The following is a 26,981-nucleotide window of genomic DNA, read 5'->3' on the forward strand; positions in this document are numbered from 1 at the left end:
CGTGAAGAACGTCGATTGGATTGAGAGCGGATTTTCCTATGGAATGAAAGAGCCAAATCATCGTTGACTTATTTCGTATTCAGTGACGTCTGATCGATATCACACGAGGAAAAGAATGAAAGACAATCCGACGAACCATACAATCGACATTATACGCAAGTATCGATTTACACATTTTTCCATACAATTTTATTCGTCACATCATTGCTATACCGTGAATGATCAATAGTAGTCGCTGCTGTACTGTTCTCTATATTTTTTAATGGTTCAAATAACGGTAAATTAATTATCACAAGTTTCGGGTACTGATAAGATAATGTGCGTATACATAATTAATTAATATTATCAATGAATTATAATTATCAATATATATTAATTAATACGGCAATAGCAATATTCAACTATATCGATAGGCGCTCTAACTGGATACATATATATGTATATATTTCTACTTGTCTATATTAACTGTTGAATCGTGACCATCAGTGCCACATTCAGGGAATTCTTTTACATTCTAATCCACAATAAAGTGGCTGCTCAGAAGGACTGATTGATATATTTCATAGTTTGAACTGTACTTCATAATATACCTATAATTTGAGGACCTAGAACATCAATTTCATAACATAATAATTACGTGTAATATATAGAGTATAGATAATAACCGTATATGCTGCTGTGGAGCAGTTGTAGAATTACTATTTGATACATGGGTCTTATAATTGGAGACAGAGATATTTAATAAAATGTATCGTTAATAGCTTTGGCTTACACAAATATTTCAGTTCTATAAGGCACTTGAAATTTGAACATTATGACAGGTATTCGCAAAATATTTGCTATACATATTTTGTGTGTGTGTGTATATATATATAATAATAATAATATAAAAGATCACATTTCATAAAAATAATATATGAAATGTTTAACACGTCATAATACCTGTAACAAATATGGTTGGTATCAAAGTGAACGAACAATTAAAATTGTGGAATGAAAATTATATCATTATTTTTATCGTGATTTTTAGTTTATAGTAACATGAACGCCGTATAAGTAAAAAATCTAGATATGTTCCATTTGATAATAGCTATAGATATAAATACTCAATCGTACATAAGTACAGTCGTAAATACTACACTCGGCTGGAAAGAAATTATTTGAAAGAGAAAACAGTTTTTAATGTACTGCATTGATCCATGAGTATCGCTAATATGATTATTTTAAAGAAATTTTTCTAACGTGTATGATTTGTTAATGTGCATTCGTTAGCGTATATAATTAATTTTAATTATGTAATTTAGAATCTCATTACGTGCGTAAAGTGTTCCATGGCTTCTGTCATAATTGCAAATTCAATTTCGCGGTACATAACTATCATAATTCCTGTACAACGATGTTTTCTTATCTTAAGAACAATGCTAAATCGATCTCAAGGTGATAAAGTATACAAAAAAATGCAGTCTTCTTCCCTTAGGAACAATTGAGCTGAATATCTAAAAGGATTAATCCTTAGGCATATTGTCAGTACCAATCTTTAAATCTATCAAGTGCTCTTTTCCATTGCGAAACTATAGGTTGATATTGTAAGCGTCTCTCTTCGTTTGGTTTGAAGCATTTTTCAACATGTCGAAGTTTCAGCAGTTCCTCTCTGTTCTTCCAGATACCTTGAACGAATATATTTCCCATAATAAAATCCAAGATGATCCACAAGTACAAATTGATATTTTATTAGTGCATAAAACTCAATTATGCCGTATTGAAAGCTTTTATAGTGCATTTTAATGATGTAAATGATGAGTAGAAAAAACTTACCCTGTTGTAGACCCGCCAAAAATGCAATACCCAAGATTGACATTTCACTACTTGTTGCTCTCTCTACTTCCAATCCCGTCAAATCAGCTAATAATTGCATCAAAAAGTCGTTACGAGAAACACCTCCGTCAACTCTAAAATACATTATAAACAACTTTTCGTTTTATATGTGAAGCTGCAAAAAACAGATTAAGAAATTGTTTTGACGCTCGTACCGTATTTTGCGATAGGTGTAGCGTGTCTCATGGCGTAAAGAATCATACAATAAGAGTATCCTGAATGCAAGACTTTCCAAAAGTGATCTGACAAGGTGAGCTCTACCAGACGTTGGCTTTACACCAAGAAATCCAGCGGCGGCTGTCTGATCATTGATAGGTGCCTTTTAAATTAGAATTTCAAAAGTTCAACAAGAGTATATAAGCAATTTTCTTCCTTAAAGATAGGTATTTTCCCGATAGCCAGGAAAGAAAGTCTGAACGATCAGAAAGTTTTGCTTACACAACTAGGCAGTGATATCGCATAGATATAGTGCATTTACTTTCACATTTAATTATATGAACCCGTGCATTGAATTCCAAATGTTACCTGTAGTCCACTGAATGCAGGAACGAAGTAAACTCCATCGGAATCGAGAACTGAATTCGCCAAATCAGAAGTTTCCGAAGGCTGTGTTATTATACCTGCAAATATTATAGTTTTATATGGTTTTTTATAAATTATTCTTATTTATGACCATGAAATGTTTAAAGTACATAATATAAACTATTCTCACCAAGTGATTTTGCCCATTCAATAAGCGTTCCAGTGTCATTCGAAGCGCCTTCGACAACGTATACAAGCTCAGAACCCAATCGCCAACCAACAAGAGGATACAATCCTATAAATTAAAACTTAAAATAAAACCAAAACTCTAAATTTAAAATTATAATAATAGTTTGCATTCATTTCGTTCGCCGCGTAAATAGCGGAATGGGCGTAAATATTTTAAAAGGAAAACAGTGTGAAGAATCATGAAATATAAAAATCTTAAGACTACTCTCTAAGCAATCGTCGAACTTTAAATTACCAGTAACTGAAGCGTGTGGTTCATTTCCTGTGTTAACATTCACGAAAGTTCCAGTTCCCATTGTCACCTTAAGATCACCGGGTTGAAAGCATCCGGATCCAAACAGCGAAGCTGCTTGATCAGCCATCTAAATTTCCATAAGAGATACCAACAGAGATTATTATTAATCTATTGGTATCGTATATGACAATTTTATTAATATAATATTTACCGAACAACAAATTGGAATTTCAGCCCCGAATATATCTTTTGACACATTTCCAAAAGCTCCTGCAGTATCAACCACTTTCGGAAAGATATTTCGAGGTAATTTAAAAAGATTTAAAGCCCAACCGGCCCATTGCATCGTAAATGGATCAAAAAGGCCAGTTGCTGATGCACTTGAAGCATCCGTAATGTGTTTTCCTAGATTTAAATTATAACACTGATAATCATTCTTTTTAGTCTGCTAGAGTCAGCGATAAACATATTTACCTGTCAATTTATAGAGCAGCCAACAATCTACGCCTCCAAATACTGCTCGCCCGTTGATAGCGGCCTCGTTTAGACCCGGTACATGTTGCAAAGCCCACGTTAGGCGCAAGGTCATCTAAAGTTCACAAAGGACGTCGATTAAATCATCACATTACAATATGTGCATATAAAGCGTCTTGTCACCGTACTCTAAACAGCTAACTACGTATCAACCAGTGAAATGTATCTATATAATTAAACGACAGTCATAATAATTACATAAACTGTCAATAAACGTTCCTTAACTATATAAACGTTTACCAATGATAAATAACATTAAGAAATCAAAATTACAACAAAAGATTCTTTGTCAAACCATAAGACAATTCGAATACGCTAAATATAATATTAAAAAACCAATGCAATATCACACTGAAGAAATGTGGTAACAGTACTCGTTTGAAAAGCAATCAGAAATTTTGTAAATAAATTATACAATGTCCGGAAAGTATTTTGAACAAAATAAAAGAAAAATTGTGTCCTGATTGCAAACCTGAGTATTCATGAGCTTCAGTACGCTGCCAGCCAAAAATCGTTTACTTCGTGATAAAACGTACAATAAATGAGCACCAGTTCGTAAACCCCTCATGGTCATAGATGAATTCCATTCCTTGACCATCATATCTGCCCGCAAATCCTTCCATGTTATAAATCTGAAATACTCTACACATCAAATGGATTCTCCACAAACATGCTTGTGGTACAATAATACGATATTCACAGTAGTAGTTGGATTTACCTGTGATAGTGTTTACCGGTTTCGAAGTTCCATGTGGTGAAGCTACCACGTTGAGTGGATATTCCAAGGCAAGCAATAGAGCCTGCTTCGACTCTGCTCTCTGCAATTGGAACAATAATCGTACTTGATAAATGCAGTAAAATACTCCACTGTACATTCTTTACATAGTGTTAATTGCAAAATCGTCTCTATTACAATATGAGTCATATATGCCATATGTGTGTATATATATATATATATATATATATATATAGTTGAAATCACACGATGAATCTCTATACACCTAAGCATTTTATCGTTCGAGTAGTTATGTACTTATGTCCTGAAAACATATTTCTTACCGTGGATTGCGTTCTTTACAACACGCTGTATAGCACTCCATAATTGATCAGGATCAATTTCTACGTAACCCGGCTTCGGATATAACAGTTCCACCTATTTCGTAACAAACAATAATAGTTAATATCATTAAATTTAATGTTTTCTATATATTTACACATTTTTTATTATTATATTGATGGCAAATACATCAAAGGAATATTTCAGATATACGTGTGCCTTTGGGATAGGATGAATAAATTTTATTTTTATAAAAAATCAGCCCCAGGTTATTCACGCGAAGATATGGAAATCAATGCTCGTAATCCTTGGTTAAATCCTTGGTGGCTTTCATATTACAAAAAAATACATTAAAAGTAATATTACGCGTGGAATTTTTTATACTGCCGGATAATCCAAACACGTTTATTATACTAGAATACTAAGAAGGTTGAAAACTATACTCTATTAATTCTTTTATGGTTATTATTATTTTATATGAAGTTATAGCATTAAAAAAAATAGTGATGTTTCTATGCATATAATTCACACAAATTAAAACATTATTTCACACCATGAGTTCTGTCGTCAATAATAAAATTACAATTATTAAATAAAGCAGAATAATAACTTTGACATTTAACTCAATTTAATGAAATAATTTTACAATTTATTGAAATAATCCACAGCAATACATAGACTGAAATTGAAATAATTAGTATGCATCAACCGAATATTTATTCAAATATTCAAAAAAACAACCAAACCTTTTCTGCCGACGCAGCGATAACGGTAGCACTTTCATCAAGAATGTGACATCGCACAGTAGTCGTGCCAACATCTAAAGCAGCAATATATTTCATTGTTCCTCTCCCAATCCTACGGATGATTAACAATGCGTTCAAAGTGAAACCCGCGTAAGATAAAAGTCAAATTTAGTACCCGATTTCGCCGCCAGATTGTATTAGGTTCAAGTTGAAAACAGTGTCGAAGGTCGTGGGCGCAAGTCAATCATTGAGGTTGAAGCTGCGTGACGACCGCGAGACAATAAATATTGTTTGATCACAACAGCATATCACGTTTTTTCGTAGCTTAATACAGAACCGTCAAGCCGCATGTGTTCCTGTTAAAATCGCACGATAAACTGACTCCGCTTATCTTCGTTAGCTCAGTGCGAGAATGACACTTAGTACTGCGCCTGCGCCGTTACACGTTGCGTATCTAATTTCTGCACGTACTTATGCGACAGAAGTAATGTTTAGAAGAGTATAGTTTGTGGGAGACTTGAAAGAACTATTAATTGCTTGTATCCGGTTACTTCTTGTCTTTCCTATTATCTTTAGTCACTACAGCCTACTTTTTCTTATACCTAACGGTACTTTTACAATGGTTTCTTGCTTTCATTGTACATCAATTGTCTTTCATGATTGAATAAAAAGCCCATTATTAGCTGTGGACATCCATAAATGCCAAGTTTATACATACTTATCTTCGTTTGAAAAAATCAGTCTTGATAAATTTATATAAGATTATAACACCCCGTGTATTGAAAATACAATGATGAGAATTGGTTATGTAAGAGATTATGTACATATATATATGCCTTATTCAATACTCCTATATGCATATGAAAAAACCAACATAGTATAAAAGAATTTGTTTTAACGTAATTTGATAATATATTATTTAATGCAATTGATTTTTGTTTACATTGAGAAATCTTGTAGTATTAATAGTAACTTTGGGTACTGAAATAAAAATGGATTAAATGGTGATTGTTCAATCTGTTCAACTCTGATGAAATTGAAGATTTTGTAGAAATTTACAATAAAAGCAGTATTTATTTAACAGTTTTTAAATCTCATATTTATTTCGCAAATCATCAATTTCTTCCTCGGATCTGTGCTCCACTGCTTTGCAATGTTCCAGAAGTATATTAATTTCTGTGGAATTAAATTAGACCATTCATTCATACATTGATTTGTCTAATCATATACAGGAATAAGATAAATTATTCAACACTGTGTACCTTTTTTATCAGCATTGCTCATGAACATGATCAATGCTCTAAATCTTTTGACTTGACTGAGATCCTCCAAGTAATGGAACACTGCTTCATTTTTGACGACAAACTTTGAACTTAAAATTTGCAGAATTTCACTGAACGTATCAGATTCTAAAGAATCTTGAAAAATTGTATGTAATATACCAGGCTGAATTTGCTATGAGAAAAACAGACAAATATTGTTTTGTAGTGATTTGATTATTGAAAATATTAGTGGTATATACCTTGTGGTACAACAATGGTATAAATATGTTTATTTCTTTACCTTAAGATATCTGTATCTGTATTCCACACATGTGTTTTTTTTCCAATTCATTAAGAACTGAACTGCAGTTTTAGGTACTGGGGGTAATTTGAGAACTTCACTCTTTGTATCTTTTCCATTCTCACGGATTTCACTTGCTGCTGAATGACTTTTAAGTGATACTTCCTTTTTTGAATTGTATTCTACATCTGGTGACTTGTGAACTTCGTTTTCATCATTTTTTTCAATCTTAATCGAATTTGTCAAGAGCTTGTCATTATAATCTATTTCTTTCACAGAAACTCTTCTTAGAGGTTTCTTAAGAGAGGAAACATGTCACATGAATAATAAATTTATATGGAACATTTCAATGTAGTAATATTAACTGATTATTACTTACTTTGGACCGTTGATGAGGAGGTTTCACGATTGGGTGTACAATAGCAACATCATCACCTTCCTCTAGTATCCACGTGGACGTAAATGGAACAGTGTCAGCTGGTTTTACAATATTGTCAATTTGTTTTATGTCTTTAACCGTCTTTCCACAAAGTTTTTCACCAATCCTTTTTTCAACTGAAACCTCCTCAATCAAATTCTCACCCGTTATAGTTACGGACTGAAAGAATATATGCATATAACGCACTGAATACATTACGCTAATGAAATATGGAATACAAACATTTAAACTCTTGATTTTCTTCTTAACTTGAATAAGCATATTTACTGCTTCTTTATTGGAGGGCTCTAATTTCAAAATTTTTTCAATATCCTGTTTAGCCTCACGGTATTGTTTCAATCCCATCCTAGCTGTAGCTCGTCTATGATATGCTTTCACATACTCTGAATCCAATTGTACAGCTGTAGTACAATCCGCTTCCGCCGAATATAAGCTATTGGTAATTAAAATAATTTAAAAAACATATAAAATGAATCTAAATCTAAATTCAATAACTCAGAAAAACTATACTTGTCCATTTTTAAGTAACATAATGCACGATTTGCATAAAAAACTGCATCGTATGGAAAAATTGCAATTGCTTTACTATAGCAACCAACTGCTTTATCCCATTTTTGTTGCTTCACAAGAACGTTCCCTTCATTTTTATGTTTTGAAGCTTCATAATGATTCTTTTCTAATTCCTCCTTTGATAAACTTTCTTCTACAGATTCATCAGACTGATCCCCTTTATCCATCTCTTTACATGCTTTATCCTATTTGAATATAAATATATTCTATGTATACACTTACACATTTAATTAATAACAATGATACATGTAATAAAAACATACCACATCAAACTTATCCCATGCAGAATAGTCGTGAGATCTAATGCGTTTAGTACTAGGCTTATTATTCTCCTTCGGCGCAGATAATGGAATTACTTTCTTCTTTTTGCTTCTAACCGGTGGTAGAACCTTCTTATGTAAAATGCAAGTCATATAATAGAAATAATCTAGAAACTATAACTATAAACTCTTACCTGATCACCACCAGCATTACGTATTTCAAAATCTTTTCGTTTCATCTGTTCTTCCCAGTTTTTCAAGTCTAGGAATTCACTTTGCAGATCTTCTGAGTTGTCTCTTACCTGCTTCTGCAGAAGTATGGATTTGTCAGCATCCATTAATTCTACAAATCAAAATAAATGTATAAATAAAATACTATTATTTTGAGAGTTACACTGACATTATGCTTAGAAATAATAATTTAATATAAGTAAATCATATTGTCCGATTTTCTACAATACTGAATATGTTCAGTGTATATTTTTAACAATTTGCCAAATTGTTTTATTAACAGGACCACTGCAATTATATAAACCGGACTTACAGAATATAGAAACTCTAGGCTCTGGATGGAAAATATTATCCTTTATCTTGTGTGACAGCATTAAAGTTTTTCAAACAGCAATGATTCTGAAGAACCAAGTTAAGAACACTCTCTCAGTAAATAGTTATAGCAAATACGCAATTATTTGGTCGAATTCAGAAGTATCTAAACATCTGCCGTACCAACACAGCAAGCATTAAGCATCGAAATAATGTCCTCGACTTGCGTATTTACAATGGATTTTAGAACACGCGAAAGAGGAAACAAATGAAAATGGCTTCCTTTGCTTGTAATGTGTTACAACAATTGCGGCGTTACTAGTAATTAGTTGAAAGTAGGTGTTTCAAGTGCGTGGGGGAATCAAAAAAAGTTAAATAAATGAGAAAATTAGATGCCAAAGAGCCCTGGGGGGCTGAAAGATTAGAAGCTGAATTGGAAGCTGCTCGTGATGGTCTCAGAGGCTTAGATCGGAATATTCGTAAAATTCTAGGCCGAGATGTTCCGGACGGTGAAAATACAATACAACCGCCAACTAGGTGCATATTAATTTATTTTCAGTGTATTTTATTTGCATAAATGTTTAACTTAATAAATGTGTGTGAACAGACGCCCTCACCACTTTACTGTTATCGCATTTAAGTAAAAACAACATAACCTGAACTAGCGGCTTAATTTCCTGTGTTATTTTGCACTATGTCAATAGAAATAAAAATTTATTAATACGGTTACCTAGATGTACATAATATATTCTTTTTTTTGGTAGGGCTGTTGCATATTCTTATACATACAGTTAATCCCTTTATCAAATGTATAGGAGTTATTCAGACAATGTACCAACTGAAGTTGGCCTGTCCATTTGATTTTTGTGATAGAATTAACTCCAAGTGATTTTTTTGTACTTCATAACCTTATTCCTTGTTACAGAATTCAACAAAAACGACCACTACAGGAGGATCGCAGACGCTCAGCACTGGACTTTTCTAATACAAATAATGAAACACCAGGGGCTAAACGCCGTTGGCAAGCACCACCGGGAGAACCAAAAACTGTTTTTAGTCGCTTAAGTGCACGAGTGCCTTCAAATGCAGATGACAGTGCAGATGAAGATGATACTGCTATTAAGGTTTATATATGATACTACTGACTGTTTACATATTTTTCCATGTGCATCTATTAAAGTATTTAGTAATTGCCAATCTCATTTCTTACAGCCAGCAGTATCTTCAAGAGTAATAGCAACCCCACGAGAAGTGCCATCTCGTCAGGAAGTAATCAGACGTGAGCGGGTGGATGAACGCAGCCGCCAAAGAAACAAACGTATGTTTGGGGCACTTCTTGGTACTCTACAAAAATTTCGTCAAGAGGAAACAAAGCTGAAAGCAAAAGTAAGGATCATAATTCATCCCCATTCAAAAAGCATCATTATTCATAACAATTTTATTATAGGAGGATAAGAAAGCAGAAGTTGAAGCAAGAGTTGAAGAAGCTGGTAGAAGGGAAAAGGAGGAGTTAAGAAAAGAACGACAGCAACTCTTTCTGTCTCGAAAACGTCAGCTAGCTGAAGTACGAGCTCTGGAAGCAAAACTGGCACGTAGTAAGCAATTCCAAGAATGGCGTGCTGTGCAGTTACCGCTTGCTTCGTTCATACGAACTCGTTCTCAGCCGTCTATATATTATTTACCAAAGCGTCCCCATCCTCGAACAGATATTCTATTAGCACAGTCTGCCAAGGAACTTCATGGTAGTTTACAATATTCATTATTCTTTATGAGGTTATAATATCATTGCCTTAACAATTCTTCTTGGTCTGATTACAGAGGAAGTTGAGAGAAGAGAAAAAGCTCTGGTAGAAGAGCTTGAATTGATAGAAGTGCAAGTGGGCCTTGCAAAACATCAGCAAAACGATAATAATGTTGTTCAGAACACTCAAGAAGAAGTGCCACGGTCTGTAGAAGAGGGCGAAGAAAATCGGGATCCTAATCCCGAGGTCAACATAGTAGAAAATCTAAAAATTGAAGTGGCTCTGCCGCCCACAATGCTTTTGACTCCTCCGACAGAGTCCCCAAAAATTGAACCCGAGGAGTCGGTCCCTATAACTACTGACTTGGCGAAGGAGGAAGAAGTGCAGGAGAAACAGGAAGATCATCAGGAACAGGAGGATAAAGATGATCACGAAGATCAGGTTCAAGAGGATGAGAATAATGGCTAGCATTAATTGTTGATATTTTTTTCTCCTTCCTTGTGTATATATTGACATTGTACATGGTGTCTCCGAACAATGATGGAAAATCAATTTGCAGTGGTTATCTCATAAGTAAAACTTATTCCACTGTTTTTATATGGTATTGCATTGTGAATTTCATCCATCTGTGAATTTCACGTTCGATTACATACCATAACGTATCTCTGCGACTTTCACATATAAAACAGTCCTCAATATTGTTATAAACATTGAAATACGTTTTCATTATTCATACGAACATTATTTTAAATACGTAATCAATCTTAGTAGTATTGATTGATTGATAATTCTATGATTGGCTACCAATCCTTTTGAATATTTGTCTTGTCTTTATAAAGACTATAGTTATAAAGTTATAGAAAACTAATTCAGTCATCGTGGTTTATTAATTATGAATTTCCATATTAGGATATAATGTTCCCCATTGAAAGAGTCATTCAAGCTTATGAGAAAACTATAAAAATTTCCAATTTTCATCGTTACGGGTCACCGTGTATAATAAAAATCTTGATAATTTTACGAATATCTGTTAATCGTAAGAGTTCCAAATTCCTATCGAAGTACTTAACTCACTGTACAATCGACATTCTATCGATAGTATTGTAAGTTTGTACTGACGGCAAGTAAAACGTACAAAAAAATGTTGCAATTCTTCTTATGAAAATGACACGTTGTTTAAACCCAAACCAGTGGCTATTCATTTGATTTCCACTGCGTTCGAATGTATCTAACCGATTTTTATACAGTGCAACCAATATAATATAGTAGCATTATGGTGAATATAAATGGCATCAAGAGGAATATTGCAAATTTACAAGGTTTCGGAAGTAAGTACAGAAACCATTCGGCGCAGTTTATCACTTATTTTTATACCCTATTTGTAACACTTCATTCTAGCAAGTATCACACCTAAATGACCAATTCGCATATCCATATTTAAATAAAAACAAATTAACTGAACTTAGGAACAGATTTCACTCATAAAAAAATCCGTTTTCTTATTTGTTCAATGAAAGTGACTATATTTTTTTAAATATCTTGTGGACATCTATCAATTCAATGAATTATGACACACTCCATACAACGTTAATTCTATGGCCTTATTTACACCGTGCGTATGAAGCTCTGTCTGTCTCAGCGTCTTATGGGAATGAACTGAGTAGGGATAGTCAGTACACGTAGTGTAAACTAGACATATGTATTCTAAAAGATATAGGAATCTTAGTTATTATTAAAATAATTTTAATAACAAAATGAAAAACTTAATATTTAAAAGACAAAGCCTCCTAATGTAAAGAAGGATAATTTTCAGAAACTAGAAATAAAGAAATGACATAAGTTGAGAAGTTCCCAGTCACATTCAAAATTCTTCTCTACATACGGCCCTGAACGTTAGTTGCGAGCCATTAAGTCGCTACGCTATGCCAGCCGTAAGAGTATCTCGCGTTTACTTGGCTCGTGCATATAGACAGTCGAGCCATAGGGTCGGGGATTGGACCAAACTGACATTAACACAGCCAATATAGTAACACGCACTATCACAAAAGTACGTACCTACTCCAGTCGTATCCATATTCATGAATTCTGTGGTTTAAGCTTCAACCCTGCTCTCTTAGCTATAGATACACATATAAATAGCTATTCGGCAGCGTTATATTACGTGCTAAACGAAGCCTCACCCTGTGCGACAATCCACAAAATGTGGCAAAGCGACCTTACCCGTTGCGCGTGATACTTCAAATTTTCACGATTTTCTCCTTTTCGTGATACGCGCCATATCCCTGTCGTCGTGCTTGATTATATCAATGTGTTGCCATCTACCTCTGTCGGTACAAATTATTGTCTCTTACCACTGCAGCCCACTGGTACAACAAAGTAACCTTCAGTTGGATTTATAACTAGAAATCATTCTTTTTACACCAGGTACATCATTTATCTGACATAATTGCTCGTCATTAAAGTTTCGCAGGATATGTCGAGACACGATATTTTATGTTACTGCAGTTTTCGTAGAAATACTGTAATTTGTCTTAATGTGCATCTCTATATACTTTCTCGTTCTCTTACTTTGGTGAACGTTGATGAATTATATCTTTTGATAAAAAACACGAGATACGCTCGGCAAACTTGCTACCGGAGTAGACGGAAATTCATAAAAAGATGATATTATCGGGACTGCAAGTTTCTTACGGAAATGTGTGCATATACATGATATTACGAATAATAAATTATTTAAACCGCTCATAAAATTTAATTAGTTAATTTTAACGATATTCATTTTTTCGAACAAATATTAATTGCATGTCGTAATCGTATTTGATTCGTGTTACAATAGTGAAATTAAGAAGTTACCCGTTTTATTGTAAATCAACTATTGTACATATATATAGAGGGTTATTCGCGGCAAACGCACCAGCTGAAATTGGCCCTGAATGGGTGATTTTAAGAATCAGAGCATCATCAAAGAAATGAAAGGTAACGTCATAACATTGCTAAGATCATGAATTTCGCATTCTTTCATTTGCTTAAACAAGGCCACACTGCCTCGATTAACAGAATTGTTCAATCGCATCCAACTTCAGGTGATGGGTTTGCCGTGAATAACCCTGTATATGCTAGTTAAAATGGCCGCGTATTGGCTAAACGGTGAAACAGTACGTCGTACGTGGATACATTTCCACGCACCCATCATGCATGGTTACTGTGCAGATGAAAACACGGGTAAATTTAGAATTTGGGCTTACCGCCAGATAATTCTCTGCTCCGCGAGGTGAAACGGCCTTTGCTCATTTCATACTCGATATCCCATGAGCTTCTTCTCACGTGATGCGACCACAGTTACATTTATGGAATATTATTTAGTGCTTCAGTGAATTTCATTAGATAGCCACCGTAGATCGATATCTTTACGAGAAACCTCCATATTAGTTGTCATCCAAGTTTTTTCGTCTGCTACAGTTAGCACCATTATTGCGAACCACGTAGTTGCTTCTTTGGAGCATGTTACTGCCAAGTACAGCATGGATAATCAATCATATACGTAATCTTTGGAATAGGCAATCGTAAAGAAAGATTAATAATCATCGTAGCCCATATATGTACACGGTAGAATAGTCAACAGCAAGGAATGTAACAATTGAGTCAATTAAATTAAGGTAATGCAAATGATCAGGAACAATGTAACGATTTATATGTATAAAGGAAAATAGTAACGAACAAAATACAATCTTATTGCCTTAATCATTAAGAATCCTAAATATCATTAAAAGTCTTTATCGTATACATATTTAAAAAGAACGCGGGCAATCCGTGTTAAACAACTCGCATCAAGGAGACTATGTATTTAATCAAATGGAGTCAATTCTAGTAATATTTTCAAACGGGATGGCATCGTCGCGCCAGAACTCTCTTCACCAAGGCGTGGCTCTATACAATGATGGCAATAAGTGCGCATAGCTTTAAATGTTAAATCTAACGACATGCACTGCATCACCCTGTTCTGCCTACGTACGTCACAAACGTGCCGTAGAAGGCGTAAGCTTGCCTAGTGCCACGGTGTGTGCACTCGCCAATAGCCCGTACCAATGTGAACACGCCTCTTTCCATAGCCACTCCCCCACCCTTGTCGTTTAATGCCGTACTCCCTCGAGCGTGCGCACGCACACGCGTTCAAATGAATTGTCGCGCATGCGCACATCACGTTTCGTTAAACTACCTCACGTTCCTAACGCACAGCTGAGTGGGGTTAGTTTTTAGAGTGGGGATGACTAGCTTCCGAATCAAGAATATTACGCGAAGGAATATGTGTAAGATCTGCAGCGAACCAATGATAAGGCCACTTTCTCACTAACACCTCACGATCTGCATGCACGTCTTACACAGAAAACGATGGTGGCTCTGTTCCTTGGTGATGCTGCGAGAATTATATACACACACGCTGGCCACGCTTACAGTCAAAGCAATTCCTCGGTACAGGCGAACGCGCCCGGATGAAAGACTATAGCCGGAGATTTCTTATTTCTGCTCTGGTAAATCTGTCGTCTCAGTCAGTGAGCCAACGAAGGGCGAGCCGTGCAGCAGTGACCGTGTCCATGACTGTTCTTTGTTTTTTTGGTTTACCACATGGAAAAAGTACATCTACGGTGGTTTGTTTGATTAGCTGTTTAAACCGGCAACGCACGAGTGTAGTGTTTATATAAAAATATTTAGGATTATCGTGCGTAACTTGTCTTTCGACATGTGTGTCTTCGGCTTGCGTATATGACAGAACAAAAATGATGCACTGCTTTGTTATTTAAACTACTCGATTTAATACGGGTAACTCATCTCTTCAAGCTTAAACATCTGATACCGATTTGTAGTACGAATTTGTACGAAGATCTCGTCCTAAACTGAGATAATCACGTGACTTTCGTTGCATGTAGCCGACGGCTACCCTCTGCTGACTATCTTATGGATCCTACCGTACATGGTGAGCTATGATTATATGATAGGATTTCTTTCTTTAGAGGTAGTTGTTTAATTCATTAGAAATATTTGTATTCTGGGTATATACGTACAGAGATATTTTAAATTGAAATGGACGTTCAGATTTCCCGCTCATTTCGACTGTTACGGTTATTGATGAGAAATGTTGATAGCACAGGACTCTTATTATTAATTATCGTCAGTGACAATGTGCTTATGCTATTCGTGCAACATCGTTGCATAATTATCAAGTGTAACTTTTTTCCAGTTTAATCTTATCAAAGGTTATTGAATTTTATTCCATTTTTTTTCTCTTATACTTTACTGCATTAATGGCTGAGTATATAAATAAAAGTAGTATTGTAAATTCAATATCTGTATATTCAAACTGTGCTTTGCTCAAACTTATTCAACTACAAGCTCTTACACTGCATATCTGCATATCTGTATTTTATATCTAATCCAATAAAAGGTGACTATATAAAATAACATACCTACACGTATTTAACATACATTTAGATTTGTACAGACAGATCAACGGTTAGTATTTGGACAAGCACAAATTCTCTTGGCAGTAACAAGAATTCTAGTAAGATTCATTAAGTAAATTACTAGTGATTATAATCGCAATGGTAAATTTTTAAAAAATTATTTTTATTGCTACTAATAATTTTTGTCATTCAAATACTAACTGTCGCTCTGGCAGTAAAAATCGACATGTCATCTCTCTATCATATCTTTTTCTATCACCCCATGACACAAGAACGAGTGAACATTTTCAAATACGTAATTTAGATATGGTTCGAAATATACAGTAGACTTCCGTATAACGCGGTTAATACGTTACGCACTATATATAATAAATTCTCGTTATAGGAAATAGTGCTATTCCGGAATTTTTCTCGTATAACGCTCATAATCTAGAGTAAAATTTTTAATATAATTATTGCTACAGAAAACAATCTGATGCTCAACTAAAGCAGATTTAATTCTGAAATCAGGTAATTCCTGTGTTTTATTATTTGGCGCGTTGTACGAAGAATCGCGTTATATGAAAACAGTAGTCGCAATATATCTTTGGCGCGCTATAGAAATTCACGTTGTAAGAACTCGCGTTATACGGGAGTCTACTGTATAATCTTTCCGTTGTATTTCTTTAGATAATTCGTATGTGCTCTCATAAAAATAAATCTTACATATCAAATTGAACCGAATTGTCACGTAATTTTGTATTATATGAAACATTAATATTTGGACACTTCATTCGTAATATACTATGTGACGTCAAGCATGAGTGTTATCGCGTGTATTCTTATTAGTATGTCGGTTCACATACGTTTTTACAATGGTTGTGTGCATTCGATGATTACATTATTGCGCACTGATAGGAAGCTATTCATATTTTTATGTTCGTACAAGATAACACATTCGATAATCGAGATCATTATATTTTTTATAAATGTACATATATTATATATGCGTGTATACGTATATATTGCTTAGTAAAAGCCACGGAGGAACGGCCGCTTATCGTAGGCGTTATGTAGGCGAGCAAACATTAGGAATCCATTAATATTTCTGTCGATATGGCTCATTGCGATGAAATTTCACATGAAAAAAAAAACAATCGATACTAGATTTCGATTCATTCATAAATATTACTTCCTGTCGAAAGCAATTGGAAACTATGACGTCTCACCCGCTCATTATATCCTCGCTTTCCTGGTTATCATGCATTTTGTTAATTTTGCAATATCTCTTTATCCAGCACGAGTTTTAAGGTTTGCGCAACCAGAAAATAAATTTGAAAGACAACAAGTTACGATTACTTGTATTATAATTCAATTATCTGTTTTTTAGTGTTTCTACGAATCTACTATATTATTTTATAGATCCACTCTAACAGTTAACGTGAAGTTGGCAATACTTTGGTAAAAAAATTTTTTTATTGAGAAACTTTATAAATATATTTTTCTTCCCTGAAACTAATGATGGCGGCATTCCAATACGATTGAAAATTCAAGAATCTGCGGGTTTGAGATTCTTGGAAAATTGTCAATCTGATTTTAATATCGGTTACGTAATCGCTATCGCGTAAGATCGTTTAAGGTATATTATTCAAAATCTATAAATTTAAAATTTCTCTATGCATTAACCAAATTCAAGATTTTATCATTACTTAAAAATATTCGACTGTGCGACAATAAAATAAATATCTGTTGAAAAAAAAAACCCCTTTCCTTCCGGTAAAAACATTATCTATCCTGTACAAAAGCTACAGTACCTATAGGTCAACATCTCAAATTCCGTCGGAAATGCCCGCAGCCTAGAAGCAGTTATAGATTCATTAGCGTTCAATTAGTACTATTTGCTTGAAATAAACATTAAATACAGCTTTTAAAAGCGGTTCACATCAGGCCGAGTCTCAGTTGACAAAGGACTGCTCAAACACTCGGAATTAGCTCCCGAAAAAATTCAAGTAGGTCTTTCCTACAGCTTTCGGCACCTAAGGTACACCCATTTGACCAGGACCCATTTTTACCTCAAGGACTGACTTTTTGGTCCTACAACCACAAACCCGGTACCTGGACTATTGCTCGTAAATATATGTACACAGAAGTACACGTACTGTAGCGCCGGCGCCGTGACTTTAACCATTCTCTCGTGCATCCACATTCTGTCTTTGAACCAACCAATTACCCCTTTTTTTATTTTTTACCTACTTTTTTTTACAAATTCTTACTCTGCGTCAGCCGTCAAGCTGTCACTCACTTCATGTCATTAGAATATCTAATACGCCGTTGCCACAATCAATTAATCTAAAGCTAATTCTAGTTATCTAGAAAACTATCTCAATCCGACCAATGTAAGTCAGTACCCAGTCTATTCGCGACGTTAGGTATCCACTTTGAAAAACAATGGCAGACACTATGCAACTTGGACATTGGCGCTTGGACGGTCTGGCTTTGCACCTGCCCAAGTCATCAAATGGGCACTCGAGTATGGCATCGCGAAGCACGTAAGAGGAGGTTAGGTTGGGTAGGTAGGTGGGTACCTTTTACTTAGCGTGGGTGAAGAAATGTATGATTGTAGCTATGGTAGTCAAGCTATATATGTATATATTCATATATATGCGCAATATATATATGTTTCATAAATATAGGTATAAAGCATATAGACTGCCATACAAATTATCTACGGCTATTCCGATACGCGAAGAGTGTACATACATGGGCAGCGGTACGACGAAGGCTGTTGAAAAAAAAAAAGGAAACGTGAGATCGAGCGTGTACCTATAGTAGACTCCATTTTTATTCTTTACTCGATTTTTCGTATAGGGGTTCGCGCCGCGCTAATAAAATCACCAGCCAATTCCTTTTATGGTTATACTGCATATGATGATTATTATTTATTCTTACATTACAACACGTCCACCCGTGGTCTCCCGTGACCGAAATGGAGCAAGAAAGGATTAGAGAGAGAGATTTATACATAAAAGAAAATTGAAGCAAGGGGTTGTGCATGGAGATCAAGGGAAACGTTCCACGCCTGGTATAGACGTAACAGGCACGATCGATCATGATTGATTCATCGGATTGCTTGATTAACTCTTCACCTCGATTCGCGCATGCGCCTTACTGCCATGCACTCATACTTTTTTTTTTTTCGTAATTAAACGATATATACATATATATTGTAACTACGCTATATCGGAATGCATTGGTATATACATATGACGTCAGACTGCACACAACTGGAGAATCGCAGTACGTAAATTTACATATGCTTCAAGTTTCATATGTAATGCACGTATGACAAATACAAACTACTTGTAATCACAAACAAACTTATGTACGTAATATGTAAAAATTTTATTTTTGAATTTTTTTTTAATACACTACAAAAAACAAAATGACAAGTAGAACGCGTTTTAGCAATGTCGAATGTATGTCTGTCACAAGTTCGGCACAAGTCCAAAACCGTTTTATCATACAATTATTATAAGCTTTTAGAGCTGCCGATTGCTGAGAGATATGGAAATAGAGTTCATGAGATATATCTGTAGAAGCAAGGCTATTAATTCGAATAACGTCCAAGTACATGCGTTGACGGTAACTAAATAATACAGACGGTATGCCGTGTTCGTAATAACTCGTGTTCGTCAACTAGACGAGCATGAAGGTACTGAAGGAGGAAAGGAGTACTCGAGTAAATGAAAGATCTGTTTATCAAAGGGCCACCGGAATATAAAGACGTAGGAGTAGGTGGAAGAGGAGGAGGGCAAAGAGGAAGAGCGGGCAGACAACATGGGGTGGATAATTAGTGGGTTAGATGGTAGACAAACACTGGATGCGTTATAGGTGCCTAAATAAAGCACATGTTCAGCGGGTGACACTGACATCCATCACTTGAATGAACACGCCCACTTCGAACCTACCACCTATACTGCTTTCTGTTCGGATATATACTTGTTTCTCTCTTTCTCTCTCTCTCTCTCTCTCTCTCTCTCTCTCTCTCTCTCTTACCTCGATCGGCCTACCTACTCCTCACTTCACTTCACTTCGCTTCGTCGGAGGACTTTTTCGAGTGTAACTATGGAGCAGGGCAAAGGCTGAGAGAATGGTTCGGAAGTGGTAAGAGAGTGAGAGGTTTTCAGTGAACATAGATGGTTTAGCTACTTGTGGTTCAAATATATGTGTATATATATATACACATATGTCACTCGTATATACTATGGTATATAGTTTTCTTGGTTAAACACATGTATTACACGCGTGTAAACCGACTACACGCGTCGGCTTCTTTGATCTCGGCCATTCATCACCCCTCGCGAGAAAAACTCTAATAATATTACATGCGGACGTTTTTACGTGTAAGTGCCTTGGAAGTGTCCTGCGTCTATGAGAAAGAGAGAGACAGACTACGCGTATGTTTGTGTCTCTCACGAGGGACGACGCTCGTAAGAATAATTTGTTAAAGGGGTGCGAACTTGAGGCGTTTAGCTTGCTAATAATTTTTCTAATGTCAGATCATACTTGATTGTGCTTATTACTTTGTTTTGGTGGTATGCCTGGTATGTTGGGAATGGTTACTTATGGTTGATGCATCAGTGCAATGCTGAAGAGACTGATAACTTATTGACATGACAATATTGATAGGAGGGGTAGAGGGTTACTTCGTGTCGAAATAAAAACTGTTGGTTATGATTATTTTATATAATACACATAACCTCACTTCGGTTATTCTTTCAAGGATCGTAGAAGTGCTCGTGTAATATGATAGAATTTATTGAATTTATGAAAATTAGTAACGGATATTGTAGTATCAAATTTGAACTGTGTACACTCCAAGAAATTTGTATAGTTACTACATGGGTTATGCGCCCATTCGAAGGCACTAACTATTCGTGATTAGTTGGTGTTTTATAGTTACGATAACTAGAAATTTCTCCAAACGTAGATGATCGTTGTCAAAGTTCACGAATGTACCTGGCAAAGACAATAAATGCATCTCGCTTAGCGTTCTTAGGCAGTAATGTTCAAATGTTATTTTGAGAACTTGTAGGAGGTATTAAACAGGCATTCTACACGTGCTAGGTACCATTAAATATTAAGTACGATAAAAAGAGGAGAATTATTATTGAGAAACGAGCAACGAAGCAAACGACGAGCATCGAGGTCGAACAAAAGAAGAAAATGAATAAAGAGAGAAGGAGTAACGTCGTCAAAACAGTGAGGAGGGGTGAGGGGGGGGGACAAATCCTTACGCAAAAAAGCGTCTCCGTCGTCGACGAAACTCTTCCGAGAAGTCAGTGAGCGAAGGAGCGACTTGGCTTGGCCATCTACCCCTCGACCAGTGACTTTTCTTGTTGTTCTTCGGGTGAAAGGCAGTGCGCCTTAAATCAGCTACGCTCCTGGTGCTATGGCACTTTCGGCACTTTTTGCTCGATGAAAAATGAACTGGACGTTTTGCGTTCGACGATTTTCTCACTGCAGGAAATCAAAGGGGAGGAGTGGGAGAGGGAATGGACGCGTATAAGAAGGGGAGGTGGATGTCAGGTTGGTGAGTGGATAGAACGTGAATGGTATATGTTATATATACATATATATAATACATATAGTTACATACGGTTAAAGATAGCCCCGTGACCCCTAACGTGTTGGGCCTATAACGGGGTTGTCTTCGAGCCAGGAGAGAATGGGGTGTTGCAACGCGCATGGAATGCAGTAAGGGGCAATTGCTGGGGCAGCAGTTCGCTAATTAAGGGTTACTTCGGGGCGGCTCAAGATCGGTTCGGTTCGGTAATACTTTAACCCTCTTGGTGGGTTGCAATCATCGCTGAGATGCGTGCATCTCATTAGAGAACCCTCACAGGCAATTTAGCACGCGTGCCCTGGGACAGATAAATGGGTTTTCCTGGGATACGCGCCATACTGCGGATGCTCGATGTTTTATAGTTTATTTTGTAGGTTGGTATTAGGTTATGTCACTTTTGACTCTAATTACAAGGCTGATTTAATTTTTGTGTATATTTAGCAGACGCCTGTAATGATTTTTTCCGATTTGGATTTATTCTGATTTTTGGGCTTATTAAAGTGAAAAGTGAAATTTTTTAATTTATGGGAGATACTGTGATGTTTGGATATTAATGACTGCAGTGTTGGTTTTTTGTGGTATTACGAAAGGTTATGACAGGGTTCAGGGTTCAGGTACTATCTGACGGACTCGAGAACGGATACTCGTATTCGAAATAAGAGGAAGAAATAAAACAAGGATTTATCGAGAGTTTTAATGGGCCATAAGGCTACCCCGTAATCAACTTCGACATGCCGCTTATATGCACTAGGGTTAAGGGGGTCTCACTGTTACCAGCTTTCATTTTACAAAATCGAATCACGAAATTCTAGTCGTTCGCCGTGATACCATGGATGAACACAAACTGTATTTACGTGTACCGAAGTATTCAGATAATATATAAAATCATAACGAGTCATAATTTTATAAATAAATAATTTTACCTATTTCGTTAATCGTATTTTTTAATTTTATCATGTATGATAAAGGTCGTGCTTCAAGGGTTCATGTCGTATGTTTCAGACAGCAACGGTGGTGGAATGGTCGTGGGTCCTGGTGGCGGTGGCGGCGGCGGACCTGGCGGACAGCAACAGCAGCAGTACGGCGAGGTTAATCAGCTAGGCGGTGTTTTCGTGAATGGCCGACCCTTACCCAATGCAGTAAGATTGAGAATAGTCGAGCTGGCGCAGCTGGGCATCAGACCGTGCGACATATCGCGTCAACTACGCGTGAGCCACGGGTGCGTGAGCAAGATCCTGGCACGGTATCACGAGACCGGAAGTATTCTGCCAGGAGCAATAGGAGGCAGCAAGCCACGAGTGACCACCCCAAAAGTCGTTCAGTATATAAAACAACTGAAGCTCAAGGATCCAGGAATCTTCGCCTGGGAGATCCGTGACAGATTGCTCTCGGATGGCGTATGCGACAAGTACAACGTGCCATCGGTGTCCAGTATCTCTCGGATCCTGAGGAACAAAGTGGGCGCAGCTGCGGCCGCCGTTGCTGCCGCAGCCATTCATCATCATCCGCATCATCCGGCCCACCATCATCACCATCATCATCACCTTTACGCAGCCGCTGCGGCAGCGGGAGCAGCGCTCTGTCCGGTACCTTATCCACCGACGCCGTATCACGCGAGTCCACCTTCGGTTACCCATCATCATCACCATCATCAAGGTGAGTGGAGATAGCACGGAAGACCCACCGGATGCGACTACGCTTACTATCGTTGCGGTGGAAGAATGACCAGGAACAGCTTCTGTGTAAATGAATCATCATCGATGTTATTTATGACGTTTACGTGAAAACGATTGTTGATTAGAATGAAAATGAGTTTTGTGTTGTCGTATTAAAAAAAAAAACAAAAAAAAAGAAAAAAAAAGAGCAAAGCCCTCTGGGACTTCTTCCGCCGCGAGTGCCACGATATAGGCCGTTGAGAGTGTTGTTATTGAGTAGAGCTCGGTTTACAGTGGGCCTGACGGCGCCGTCGGCCAGCAAGTTATCGCCGTCCCCGCCGACGCCGACGCCGACGCTTACCAATCATCAGACGAACGGCGTACTTCAGTGGCCGAGTCCTCATACCGTGCATGACATTCTGGCGAACAGTGTCACGACGGTGCCCAACTCGAACTCTTCGTCCTCGACCTCTTCGCTCTGCGCCATCATCAACAATAATAATCATCACCATCATCATCTTCATCACAACGAGAACAACAATGATAACGGTGGTGCGAGTGGTGGCAACAATAATAATAACAATAGTAACAATAACGATTCACCGCCGATTGGTTATCATTCTCATTCACATCATCCGCATCATCATCATCACCAACAGTATTACGCCTCCGCACTTTATCATCGGCATCATCATCATCCCGGTACTGCCACCACTCTAGCTACCAACGTCGGGACTTCGACGTCCCTCTCTGTACAGTCAGCTATGATGCAAGCGTCTAATATCAGTCAACCGGCCAGTCCGTGTAATTAGTGCAGATGACTATTGTGCTTCGAAACGGTTTTATTAACTGAATAGTATCGTTTGTGCCGAGTGATGTACTAATGCAGATTTCTCTTTGTTATGGAATCCCGTGATTTCGTATTGCAGGATTTTATGTGGTATATGTGCAGTTTTACATATCCTGGGGAGGAGGGCTGATAAAATTCAATTACTATCATACTACTGCAATCGTGAACGAATAGTGTTAAATTCTTTTGATAAATGTAATATTGTCCTGTAGATTAAACTCGTGGCAGAACAATATATCAAACGAATGACGTTGAAAATGATCTGATGCTTTTGAGGTGCAGAGATTAATGTAAATACATTGAATTATTGAGAAAATGAAATTTGAAAATATTGCGAATCTCTTGAGCTGGACTTACATTCAAACGTACTTATTATGCGGATCAAAAACAATTGTATATTATAAAAATAAGGTACTGTAGGAATCTTTCGTTACCAAAGCAATTGGAGCTTGGTAATCCAGTTCTTGAAAATAACGAAATTCTAGGTAAGTAATAGGATATGTCCTGAATGAAGAATATAATAAACAGATGCAGCACAATTTGAAATATATTTTTTACTAAATATATATCAACGTATTTGTATCGACTATCGCTAATGCTTTCCAGTGTTGAACAGTGAATTACATTAATAATTTGTCCTTTTCGTGTCATGTCATTATTCTTGATAAAGCGATCCTCGATATCACACACTGGTGCCGAAATTATAAATATAATTTTTGTTCAAAATCAATTATAAACTTTTAATCCAGCAGTGTAAATATTTTCATAAGACTGGAATATTTAATCGAACCGTAAGAAATTGTGCAGCAAATGCACCGAGTGCCTTTAAGATTTAGTTGTCGACGAATGCAATAAATCAGCTTCCTAATCGGCGAAGGTATACAAAATAGGTATTCAATTTGCTCAACACCATAGCGGCTTGTGTTCACGCATTAGGCTATTGCGTTTAATCTAGTACAGTGCTGCTTTGTGTATTATACCTGCATTCGCATATGTGTACAATCTGGCTGCCTACCTAATCTAAACTAACCTACCTTAGCTACCTACCAACCTACCTACAAGCCTGACTGACTGCCCAGGGCAGTATAGCAGTCGTGCAATAATTAAATTTGTAAGAGGAATGACTGTGACGATAGATGAATATATGGATATATGTATACAATGAACATTTGCTTTAGCATGCGTGAAATATGTGGTAAGAGGAATGTGGGTTACGATGACGTTACAATTATTGTTATTTATTGAGTCTACGAGAAGAATATGGCGCCCTATACCTGGAAACACCATTTTGACTGCCTTGTAAACGTGCCTTAATTTATTTCGTTGACAATTGCACGCGAACCATTGTTATTCACGTTTAATACATTTAATTAGGATACTCATATTTCCTACTTATTATTATAACTTTTGGCTTATACTTGCGATTCCAATCTGTCTTGGGTATTATTATTTTTATTATTACTTCAAGTGTCACTTTCTTCTGATCTTTAGTATGCTAATTCAAATCCGTGTTACATTTACTTTTGTTAGATTATTATAAGAGGATTTATAAACGACGCATGTATTAACACTGGCACAATTTATAATATCAAGTAGGAAATCTTATATTAAATCTTGAAAGATGTTATATTATATTTTATTTAAAATACGATTGATATTTTACTATAATAAATGTAAGATCATGCCATGGTACAAGGTAATTACTACCGTTATGCAATATACGATCGTGCTACAAACAGCTGAGCAATTTTTATTAAAACATCTCGTATACCCTTCTTTACTACAAAGCAGAAATTTTCTATCGTATCAACGTCCATTGACCATGTGGTGAAATAAATGCAGAGCTCCTGAAAAAGGTAAATTTAATTTAAAATTACGTAAGGGAAAAGTTTCTGAGACGGCGTTGCGCGTAACACGAGAATATGTATATTTCTAATTCGATAAAACTAATGAAAATTCGAATAATACTCTAAGCTCTTAAAATCCGCCAATTTCAGAGTCCGGTGGGATAGTAATACGATTGGTCGAATTCACTGTTCCTCGTTCCTTATGTCTTATTCCTTCCGTTGAACGTGGACCTTAGACGTACAGTCAATTCTAAAAATAAACGAAACAACGTAACGCTCAAGAATGAAAGATACAAAAATTGTAACATAAGTTGTATATTCTCGCCACGTGTAACGTAACTGGACTTTCCCATGGCTCATGCTCAAATCATATCTCGACGCGTTTTACGGGCTTTATACTTTATGTAATGTCGGATCGGTAAATGATTGCTCGTAATTCATCGCACCGACCCTCGCAGAAATCATTCGTGTTTGAAGTCTCACTGGAAATACCGCATTGCGCGGAGATTGATTTAAAACGCGGTAGGGTATCGCTAAAGTAATACGATGAAATCGCGATATAACCAATGTCGTTCCCTATGAGAACTTCACTACTGGCCAGAGTACACAAAGGCACCGTCCATCGTTTGACACAGGTAACAGTTACACTCCGTTTAAAAATTATAGCCGCTACAAGTACAAGTGTTTTCATTATAACTTTGATACGAGCAAGTATATAGCGATCAGCATTAAATTGAAATAAAATTTATTACAAATTCCCTCATGTAATTAATATTGGTTCAAGTTTATGAAAAAAAAATAATTACAGTTTTTCACATTAATGATACATGCCATTAATGACGGGGATAAAAATAAAATTTTTTAAATACTACAATAATCATTTTTAGGGCCCAGGATTTCGTAATCTTAGCTCCCAGAGCCCAGAGATTCTTCGTCGTAGTTTTCGGAGTGTAGGACAATGACGATAAACTCCTAGACCAAGAACTATGTAGAGAAACTCAGACTAGGAAAACAGTGATGAGGAATTTTCGAAATATAAACAAAATATAATTTATATTGCCTCAACATGAAATTATTCATCTGCCTAGACAGCCCAGATCCATGACACACTCTTCTCAGACTGCAAAATCTTGAATCGGATCAGCAGCAAAAATTTCTAAACCTATACTGACATTTTTTCGCGAAAGTGTGTAATGTAAAATGTTATTTAACACGTTTTACCTATACCTG

General features: G+C 36.3%; 4 protein-coding genes across 6 annotated transcripts; 2 read left to right on the forward strand and 2 right to left on the reverse strand.

Moving 5' to 3' along the window:
* Positions 1-162: 162 nt before the first annotated feature.
* On the reverse strand, positions 163-5,996 carry LOC107266496 (putative glycerol kinase 5). Its single transcript, XM_015737042.2, has 13 exons — positions 5,394-5,996; positions 5,219-5,330; positions 4,475-4,568; positions 4,134-4,233; positions 3,888-4,047; positions 3,356-3,470; positions 3,093-3,286; positions 2,882-3,008; positions 2,588-2,692; positions 2,401-2,495; positions 2,031-2,194; positions 1,816-1,949; positions 163-1,667 (listed from the first exon to the last, which is right to left on the reverse strand). The coding sequence occupies exons 2-13, from the start codon at positions 5,312-5,314 to the stop codon at positions 1,525-1,527; spliced, it is 1,527 nt and encodes a 508-aa protein (XP_015592528.1). The 5' UTR covers positions 5,315-5,330; positions 5,394-5,996; the 3' UTR covers positions 163-1,524.
* A 276-nt stretch (positions 5,997-6,272) lies between these two features.
* Positions 6,273-8,751, reverse strand: LOC107266497 (RNA polymerase II-associated protein 3). 2 transcript variants are annotated; one of them, XM_015737045.2, is made up of 9 exons: positions 8,595-8,751; positions 8,245-8,393; positions 8,054-8,179; positions 7,731-7,975; positions 7,443-7,653; positions 7,161-7,379; positions 6,782-7,078; positions 6,481-6,673; positions 6,273-6,394 (listed from the first exon to the last, which is right to left on the reverse strand). In XM_015737045.2, the coding sequence occupies exons 2-9, from the start codon at positions 8,386-8,388 to the stop codon at positions 6,306-6,308; spliced, it is 1,524 nt and encodes a 507-aa protein (XP_015592531.1). In that variant the 5' UTR covers positions 8,389-8,393; positions 8,595-8,751; the 3' UTR covers positions 6,273-6,305. The 2 variants fall into 2 exon arrangements, with proteins under 2 accessions (XP_015592531.1, XP_015592530.1); XM_015737044.2 differs by having other exon boundaries at positions 8,054-8,182.
* Positions 8,752-8,838: 87 nt separating this feature from the next.
* Positions 8,839-12,182, forward strand: LOC107266498 (pinin). Its single transcript, XM_015737046.2, has 5 exons — positions 8,839-9,130; positions 9,519-9,717; positions 9,806-9,979; positions 10,041-10,335; positions 10,412-12,182. Exons 1-5 carry the CDS (start codon positions 8,973-8,975, stop codon positions 10,801-10,803), a joined length of 1,218 nt encoding a protein of 405 aa, XP_015592532.1. The 5' UTR covers positions 8,839-8,972; the 3' UTR covers positions 10,804-12,182.
* Positions 12,183-14,609: 2,427 nt separating this feature from the next.
* LOC107266479 (paired box protein Pax-1) lies at positions 14,610-25,642 on the forward strand. Of its 2 annotated transcripts, XM_015736994.2 has the most exons (3): positions 14,610-15,307; positions 22,402-23,055; positions 23,349-25,642. In XM_015736994.2, exons 1-3 carry the CDS (start codon positions 15,289-15,291, stop codon positions 23,864-23,866), a joined length of 1,191 nt encoding a protein of 396 aa, XP_015592480.1. In that variant the 5' UTR covers positions 14,610-15,288; the 3' UTR covers positions 23,867-25,642. The 2 variants fall into 2 exon arrangements, with proteins under 2 accessions (XP_015592480.1, XP_015592479.1); XM_015736993.2 differs by lacking the exon at positions 14,610-15,307 and having other exon boundaries at positions 19,820-23,055.
* Positions 25,643-26,981: the final 1,339 nt, after the last annotated feature.

Source organism: Cephus cinctus, unplaced genomic scaffold, assembly GCF_000341935.2.
Source record: "Cephus cinctus unplaced genomic scaffold, Ccin1 Ccin1_scaffold0318, whole genome shotgun sequence".
NCBI lineage: Eukaryota > Metazoa > Arthropoda > Insecta > Hymenoptera > Cephidae > Cephus > Cephus cinctus.